General features: G+C 42.0%; 1 protein-coding gene across 1 annotated transcript in view; it reads left to right on the top strand.

Annotated features, from left to right (window-relative positions):
* parlb (presenilin associated, rhomboid-like b) overlaps positions 1-10,000 on the top strand; it is a 17,747-nt gene that overhangs the window by 3,257 nt on the left and 4,490 nt on the right. Inside the window, exons 3-5 of the mRNA XM_028573609.1 lie at positions 933-1,073; positions 8,543-8,591; positions 8,817-8,912. Of these exons, the coding sequence (XP_028429410.1) occupies positions 933-1,073; positions 8,543-8,591; positions 8,817-8,912 (286 nt within the window). The remainder of the gene's footprint in view (positions 1-932; positions 1,074-8,542; positions 8,592-8,816; positions 8,913-10,000) is intronic.

Below are 10,000 nucleotides of genomic sequence, written 5' to 3'. Positions count from 1 at the left end.
ATACAGTACAGATACACACACACACACACACACACACACACACACACACACACACATATATACAGTACAGATAGACACACACACACACACATATATATATATATATATACAGTACAGACACACACACACACACACACATACAGTACAGATACACACACACACACACACACACACATATATACAGTACAGATAGACACACACTCACTCACAGACACACACACATATACAGTACATGTTCACACACAGACACACACATACAGTACAAATACAAACACACACACATATACAGTACATGTTCACACACAGACACACACATACAGTACAAATACAAACACACACACATATACAGTACAGATACACACACACTCACACATATACAGTACAGATACACACACACACACACTCACTCACAGACACAAACACATATACAGTACATGTTCACACACAGACAAGCACATACAGTACAAATACAAACACACACACATATATATACAGTACAGATACACACACACACACATATACAGTACAGATACACACACTCACGTATACACACACACACACACACTCATATACACACACACACACACACACAGACACACTCACATAGACACACACATATACAGTACACACACACACACACACACACACACATAGACACAGACACACATACATACATAGACAGACACACACACTCACATATACACACACACACTCACATATACACACACACACACACACATATACAGCACACACACACACACACACATATATACAGCACACAGACACACACACACACACACACACACACACACACACACACATATATACAGCACACATACACAGACACACACACACACACACATATATACAGCACACACACACGCCGATATCGATGCTTTTATTCGTACGTTGTCTGACTAACTCCACGTCAGTTCACAGGCTGCTCGTTCGGCGCCGCCGCCATCTGGCAGTACGAGTCCCTCAAGTCCCGAGTCCAGAGCTACTTCGACGAGCTGCGAGCTGATTGGCTGGAGAAGCTGCGGCCGCAGAAACGCGGAGACGTCCGCAAAGAGGTGAGAACGCTCTGACATCCGGGGGTTGGTTTGGTAGCTAACAGGTGTGTGTGTGTGTGTGTGTGTGTGTGTGTGTGTGTGTGTGTGTGTGTGTGTGTGTGTGTGTGTGTGTGTGTGTGTGTGTGTGTGTGTGTGTGTGTGTGTGTGTACCGTATATATGTGTGTGTGTGTACTGTATATATGTGTGTGTGTGTGTGTGTGTGTGTGTGTGTGTGTGTGTGTGTGTGTGTGTACCGTATATATGTGTGTGTGTGTGTGTGTGTGTACCGTATATATGTGTGTGTGTGTGTGTGTGTACTGTATATGTGTGTGTGTGTGTGTGTGTGTGTGTGTGTGTGTGTACTGTATATATGTGTGTGTCTGTACTGTATGTGTGTGTGTGTGTGTAGTGTGTGTGTGTGTGTGTGTGTGTGTATATATGTGTGTGTGTGTGTGTGTGTGTGTGTGTGTGTACTGTATATATGTGTGTGTGTCTGTACTGTATATATGTGTGTGTGTGTGTGTGTGTGTGTGTACTGTATATATGTGTGTGTGTGTGTGTGTACTGTATATGTGTGTGTGTGTGTGTGTGTGTGTACTGTATATGTGTGTGTGTGTGTGTGTGTGTGTGTACTGTATATATGTGTGTGTGTGTGTGTTTGTGTTTCACTGGAGAGGAACGTAGGACAGTCTGCAGCTGCTGCTGTCGGAAAAACAACACAGATGTTGTGTTCACTTGAAACTCGTGCTGCATTCAAAGTTATTGTAAAAATACCCTACGCACACACATACATATAGACACACACATACATATAGACACACACACAGGCACACACCCACACATATACATATATACACACACACATACCCATTGGCACACACAGGTACACAAACACACATACATATATACACACATACACACGCACACACAAGCACGCATACACACACACACATACATACGTACATGTACACACACACACACACAGACGCACACACATGCATGTACACACCCACACACACACACACACACACACACACACACACAGCCACACACACACCCACACAGCCTACCTCAAAGATACATACAGATTCTATAGCCTTGTTTACAATCGCCATGTCACGAGTGTTTGGGATGTTGTTGAGCTGTCAGGTGTGTTCTGATGAACCAGTTGAGGTGTACGGTGCTGTGCTCGTAGAGCTTGTTGTCCTCTTTCACAACCAGATCTCACATACAGCCCGACTGTAAAGGCCGTCTATCAGCAGTGATTAGAGTGTCGGAGAATAGCGCTGACACACGCTTCGCACCGCGGGCGCAAAGGGAGAGAAAGAAAACACACACACAGCTCCTTTGTCTTTCGTATAAAATGAGTCATTTATACATGTTTTTAACATAATTTATTCACGACTAACGGAGGCTATAGGAAGTTGGAACAAAGAAATATGCGAAGTCCTCCAGAGACCAGCCTCCGTTTCACCTCCTCAGGATCCATTTTCACGCTAATCGAAACGCATCAGCTGACCCCTCACTTACCATGCAACCCGAAGCGCAAGCCCGAGCCCGTGTAAAATAATAGAAATTAAGACCGTCGGGTTCGGGCAAAGATCTTCCGCTCTACTTCAAACACATTACGTATGAATAAATAAATAAAAAGAAACACGAGTTAAACATTTATAATTAATTGACGAGCTGGCAAAGAAAAGCATCAGCGTGCGGGACAACTTAACCGTTTTACATTAAATACAGTAGAAGAATGCATAATGCAATAGGCTACGTACAAATCTGTCGCAAAGGGAGGGGTAAGTAAATCGGAGGATATGCGAGAGTGAATAAGGTAATAACAAAAATATATGAATAGACGCTCTATAACGCTGCTGAGATGTAGTGAAGAGTCAATATACAGTTAGTGATGTAGTTCAGTGATAACACAATAAGTATGAAAGACAGTCTATGTAAAATGCTGTGTAGTGAAGAGTCAAAATGGCTTAGGTGGTAATGTATTTTAGGGATAACAATATGCATGAATAGACAGACTCTATAAATGTTGAAAGAGTCAGTTGTAAGTAAAAAAAAAAAACAGTTGTGCATAACCGGGCAGATGGAAAGTGTGAACGAGTGAGAACAGAATATGATAAATGAGCTGGTAGCAGTGAGTTAAGCGACGAGTGTGTAACTAATGCATAGAGGCTGCAGTGGAGGGTGTGTAAAAGGGGCTCTAGTCGCGACTCTTTGAATCCGCCTTTTTTCGTATCTGCTGCTACAATAACAGGAAGTTCTAATATACTTCATTGACGTATTTCCGGTCGAAAAATGCGGAAGTGCGTAAAAGGCCTATTGGGGTCTTTACATATAGGTATCCTGCTTAAGTGTGTGTGTGTGTGTCTGTGTCTCTTTAATGTTCTTTTATTCAGCCCTTTGGTCAGATTAATGCGTGTTTAAATGTGCTCTAGAAAGAACATAAGAAACATTTTACAGACCCAGATATATGTTGCTTATAATAATTATTCAGAAATCACAACCAGAACAGTTTTAATGTTCATTAATAATGTTTATTAAACAGATGATGAATTATAGTGATATAGACCAAGATATAATGACAAGTTTATAACACTGACAACACTGCAAGATACAACTATTATAAATGCATTAAAGACAATTCATATTCCTTCATATATAATATACAACATCACATAATCTTTAGATTTAAAATAACACATCTAGAACACACACACGCATACACACGCACCCAATAACACGCATCCACAACAACATCAAGAAAAGATCAACTCACTCAAGATATATACAATATAATATCATCTACATATATACACAACATACTAATACGGAGCCTGTCAGGATCACAGGTTCACTTCTAACATTCAGAACTTATTTTATATTATTATAGTAATAATCATTTAGGTATTTATGTCTTATTTCCCATCATTTCTGTTTGTTGTTTTTGTAATCTCTCTCTCTGTCTTTTGTGTTCTAGTTTAAATGTTTTCTCTGCATGAATGTATCCCATCTCTTGTTTTAAAGCCAGTGTATAGCAGGCTGTATTAAAGCCAGTTATGAAATGATCATATATGCATATTAAGTGTGTGTGTGAGGTGAAAGCTGCGCTCCTCTCCGTGTCCTCACGTTCACAGTGACTACAGCAGCACAGAGCATCAGCAGCAGGACACTGAGCACTGAGCATCGCACTTTGAAGAAGGTGGAGTAAATCCCAAAGGGCTCCATGTACACCAACACAGTTCTCTCTGTTGACACACACTGATAATCATTTAGGTCTGAAACTGCACACCAGTACTCCCCTGCGTCTCCCACTGAGACATTAGAGATAACCAGGCTCCCATTATTATACCTGCTCACTCTGCTCATGCTCTGATAAGTCGTTACACTAAAGATTCTTCCCTCTGTTCGGTTCGACTTGATAAACCAACCATGCCCCTTACCCTCTCCCCAATCTGTGCATCTGAGAGTGACTTCTTCTCCCTCTGAGAAGAGCTCTACAGCAGGGGGGCCAAATATGGGACACACCACCAGCTCATACTCATGCTCTCTCATAGAGGCTTCACAGACATACCAACCTGAGTGATTTAACATTAGAGATGAAAACACCAGCGAGTAGTTTTGGTCTACTGAAGGAACAGTCTGGTTGTGTAGTTCTAGGTCAGATAACCGATTAGACCAACGTGGGGGCTGGTCATCAGTGGAGTCAATGATAGTGCACGGCAACACAGCGCTCTCTCCCACTGAGCCGTAGATCATCTCATGCGGTAACAACTGTACATGTTGACTGCTAACACACTGCTGTTGGTTCATCCCCAGACAGATGTAGTATGCAAAGTCTGTTAATGTGACGTTGGAAACACGAAGAGCTGATGTGTTTGTCACCACTTGGTATCTTCCTCTAACATTGTCTATCACTGATGTCGTCTTGTCCCCAAAAACTCTGCTCCATGTTACTTGTTCATATCTAGAGTCCCGTTTGAGCCACTGGATATCCAGATTATCAGCTGCTCCCCAACATGGCACGTCCACTGTTTCTCCAAGTCTCACTGGAATAAATCTCCGACCTGTTGAAGCACAAACAGTAATAGGGATGTTGTTGTCATGCATCAGGTTGCCCTCAGTCCAATACTCCTCTCGGTACCGGCCGGAGTCTGAATGGGTCAGGTTGAGGATGGTGTAAGAAGAAGTTTCCACCGAGCTGACAAGTCGTCGTTTAAGGTCTTCAGGTACTGAGGAGCTGTTGGACCAGAGGTCAGAGGTGTTCCACAGGACAAGCTTCTCCTCACCAACACATCTGGAGATCAGGCAGGAGTTGGTGTTCTCGGGGAGCTTGAAGGTGTAAGTCCTTTCCCGTCGGATGATGATCCGTTCTTGTGCATGGATGTTGTTGATGAGAGCAAACAGCAGGAAGGAGAGCTCTGTGACTGCAGCCATTCTGCTCCGAGGTCGACAAACACTGACACCACTCAGCTCATATACGCTCTACACCAACCCTCATCAGCTGCTGCTCTTTATCTGGTATCACACATGACTTCTTTATCTCATCATCAGAGGAAACTTTGCAGCATCAGCTCTCTATCCAGTAATCAATGTCCTCTACATGACTCTGAAACCACAGAGGCTGATGTGACTTCATACACACCTTATTCAGAGAGGAGAGGAAACATCCAGAGATAAGAGAGGTGTGTGTGTGTGTGTGTGTGTGTGTGTGTGTGTGTGTGTGTGTGTGTGTGTGTGTGTGTGTGTGTGTGTGTGTGTCTCTCTCTGTCATCCTCCAGCTCTGCCTCTACCATGGAGGGCATGTTAGCTGGATTTAGGAGTTCCTCAAAATGCTCCTTCCACCTCCCTATTACGTCCTCAGTTGAGGTCAACAGCGTCCCCTCCTTACTGCACACAGCTCGGATGGTTCCGTTTCCCCCTCCTGAGATGGTGAACGGTTTTCACCTTGGGTGCCGACTGAAAGTCCTTCGCCATGTCTTTGCTGAACTTCTCCTAGACTGCAGAGGCTGCAGCCCTTTGTGCTCGTCGGTACCGTGCAGCTAACTCCGAAGTCCTCTGGGATAACTTATCCTGGAAAGACTTCTTCAGTCGGACGGCTTCCCTGACCACCGGTGTTCACCGAGGTGTTCGAGGGTTAATGCCCCTTGGGGCACCTAAGACCCTGGGACTTCAGCTTCAGCTCAGGTGTCAATGCCCCCCTGCCTCCACAGGGAAGCCAGAAAAGCTCCACCGGAGGTGTGAGTTGGAAGTCTGTGTGACCGGGGCTTCTTCCAGACGTTCCCAGTTCATACATTTTATATCGATACGTTCACAAAGGTCTTCTGGTGCTCACGATGAGGTCAATTTCATTGATACCACCTATTGTTTAGGCCAGGGGTGTCAAACTCATTTTCCCAGAGGGCCACACTGGAAAAAAAGAATCACTCCAAGGGCCAGACATGGAAAGTTTACTGACGTGCTTTTGTTTCTGAAGGTCACTTCTGTTTTTTTTTTTTACATTTTGGTAGCTGTTTTCCTCATGTTTGTTGTTTTTGTTCCAACTTTTTTATGGCTTTCTCAGACATTTGTAACCTTTTTGTAAATGTATTGCTTTTTGTAGCATTGTTGTTGACATGAAGCCCTACAAAAGTCATCAAAAGAGTTCCTTAGCCATCGTAGAATTTAGCAAATCAAGCAAAAAACAGCAACAGCCTGTTTCTCAGCCTGAATATGAAAACTCTCTGCTGCTTCTGGGGGAATTTTCAGAGTCTCAGTACAGTGGGGCAAAAAAGTATTTAGTCAGCCACCAATTGTGCAAGTTCTCCCACTTAAAACAATGAGAGAGGCCTGTAATTTTCATCATAGGTACACTTCAACTATGAGAGACAAAATGAGAAAAACAAATCCAGAAAATCACATTGTAGAATTTTTAATGAATTTATTTGCAAATTATGGTGGATAACAAAAGTTCATCTCAATACTTTGTTATACCTTTGTTGGCAATGACAGAGGTCAAACGTTTTCTGTAAGTCTTCACAAGGTTTTCACACACTGTTGCTGGTATTTTGGCCCATTCCTCCATGCAGATCTCCTCTAGAGCAGTGATGTTTTGGGGCTGTCGCTGGACAACACGGACTTTCAACTCCCTCCAAAGATTTTCTATGGGGTTGAGATCTGGAGACTGGCTAGGCCACTCCAGAACCTTGAAATGCTTCTTACAAAGCCACTCCTTCATTGCCCGGGCGGTGTGTTTGGGATCATTGTCATGCTGAAAGACCCAGCCACGTTTCATCTTCAATGCCCTTGCTGATGGAAGGAGGTTTTCACTCAAAATCTCACGATACATGGCCCCATTCATTCTTTCCTTTACACAGATCAGTTGTCCTGGTCCCTTTGCAGAAAAACAGCCCCAAAGCATGATGTTTCCATCCCCATGCTTCACAGTAGGTATGGTGTCAGCATTCTTTCTCCTCCAAACACGACAAGTTGAGTTTTTACCAAAAAGTTCTATTTTGGTTTCATCTGACATTCTCCCAATCCTCTTCTGGATCATCCAAATGCTCTCTAGCAAACTTCAGACGGGCCTGGACATGTACTGGCTTAAGCAGGGGGACATGTCTGGCACTGCAGGATTTGAGTCCCTGGCGGCGTAGTGTGTTACTGATGGTAGCCTTTGTTACTTTGGTCCCAGATCTCTGCAGGTCATTCACTAGGTCCCCCCGTGTGGTTCTGGGATTTTTGCTCACCGTTCTTGTGATCATTTTGATTCTGGTGTCCTTTGACAGCTCTTTGGTCTTGGCCATAGTGGAGTTTGGAGTGTGACTGTTTGAGGTTGTGGACAGGTGTCTTTTATACTGATAACAAGTTCAAACAGGTGCCATTAATACAGGTAACAAGTGGAGGACAGAGGAGCCTCTTAAAGAAGAAGTTAAATCTTGCTTGTTTCTAGGTGACCAAATACTTATTTTACCGAGGAATTTACCAATTTATTCATTAAAAATCCTACAATGTGATTTTCTGGATTTTGTTTTCTCATTTTGTCTCTCATAGTTGAAGTGTACCTATGATGAAAATTACAGGCCTCTCTCATGTTTTTAAGTGGGAGAACTTGCACAGTTGGTGGCTGACTAAATACTTTTTTGCCCCACTGTACACACACACACACACACACACACACACACACACACACACACACACACACACACACACACACATTCACACATTAAATTCATCTCCAAATGTTTTGATAACGAATCATTTTACCAGTCATTTCTTTATGAAAAGAAAGGTAAACTAGCGTGATGTCATATCGTTAAATGTGAATATTTTCTAGTTTCTTCTCTCCTCTGGGACAGGAAACTGAATCCTCCTAACTTTCATCCTTCCTGGAGCCTGCAGAGACCCTGGTTTAAGGCTTTTTACAAAGCCTTTACAAGTTGTTTTTTTATGGACGTTATCTCAGTGTTCTGAGCCCTGATTGGCCGTTTGTGTTTTTCAGATCAACCAATGGTGGAACAGCTTGAGTGAGGGTCAGAGGACGGTCACAGGTGAGACATCCTCCATCCTGCTTCAACTCTAATTTGTATCACACTCACTCACTCACTCACTCACAGACACAGACACAGACACACACACACACAACACATACTCACACACACACATACAAGTACACACACACACAAACACACACACACACACACACTGACAGACAGAGTCACAGACCTGGTTCATCTCCTCCTCTCTGTCTCTGTTGTTGTATTTTTTTTTCCCAGGGATCATTGCAGTGAACTTCATCGTGTTCTTGTGTTGGAGGGTGCCGTCTCTGCAGCGCTCCATGATCAAATACTTCACAGCCAACCCAGCGTCCAGTGAGTCCGTCACACACACACACACACACACACACACACACACACACACACACATACACATACACACACACACACACACACACACACACTCACACAGCCAACCTTAAAAGTGCCAGATTGTAGCCCAATGATTAATTTCCATCTGTAGTCAATTAGGCAGCTAGAAATTACAATGAAAAGTACATGTACATATACAGTATGTGTATATATATATATATATATATATATATATATATATATATATATATATATATATATATATATATATATATATATATATATATATATATATATATATATATATATATATATATATATATATATATATATATATATATATATATATATATATATATATATATATATATATATATATATAAGCTAAAAGCTAAATGACTAAATTACACTTCTTCACTCCACATTTCAAAATGTCTGAAAAGGAATAGTCCTTGCCGGGCTCGCGGCTGCAAAGACAATGGTGGCGGTGCGCTGGAAGCCCCCCCCCACACTCTGACCATTAAGTAATGGCGTCTGACCTTTCTAGACAACGTTTATATGGGACTTTCATCAATGGTGCTGGACAGGTGAATGTGGATAAGTGGCTTTTAATGGCAGTGACATTAAAAGGCCAACTGCGATTACAGCTGCCAGCCAGCGGGGGTCCTGGGGAGGGTTAGGTTGATATTGTATTTATTCTAAGGATCCCCATTAGCTGACGCCTAGACGACCAGCTAGTCTTCCTGGGGTCCAAGACAACATTTAATCAGACATTAAATTATTAATTATTAAAACATTTCATAACATATACTGAAAAGAAAAGAAATTAAACAAAAAAAATATAGACAACAATATCTGCTTACAAAACTAAATAACAAGAAGAAAAATTATAATTAAAATGAAATGAAAACAATAATAAACAGAATAGAGAAAAATCTTGAAAACTAAGTTATATATTACGGTATATTACATGGCTAACATTAAGGTAGATCACATTAAAATAGACGAAAATCAGACGTTTTTTCACCACACATCAGAAACCTCATGATAAATAATTTAAATGAAGGTAAGATTTGACTTTCTTTTTAAAA

Source organism: Perca flavescens, chromosome 3 (genome assembly GCF_004354835.1).
Source record: "Perca flavescens isolate YP-PL-M2 chromosome 3, PFLA_1.0, whole genome shotgun sequence".
NCBI lineage: Eukaryota > Metazoa > Chordata > Actinopteri > Perciformes > Percidae > Perca > Perca flavescens.
The sequence above is the reverse complement of the archived record's forward strand: the minus strand, read 5'-3'. Positions and strand labels throughout refer to the sequence as shown.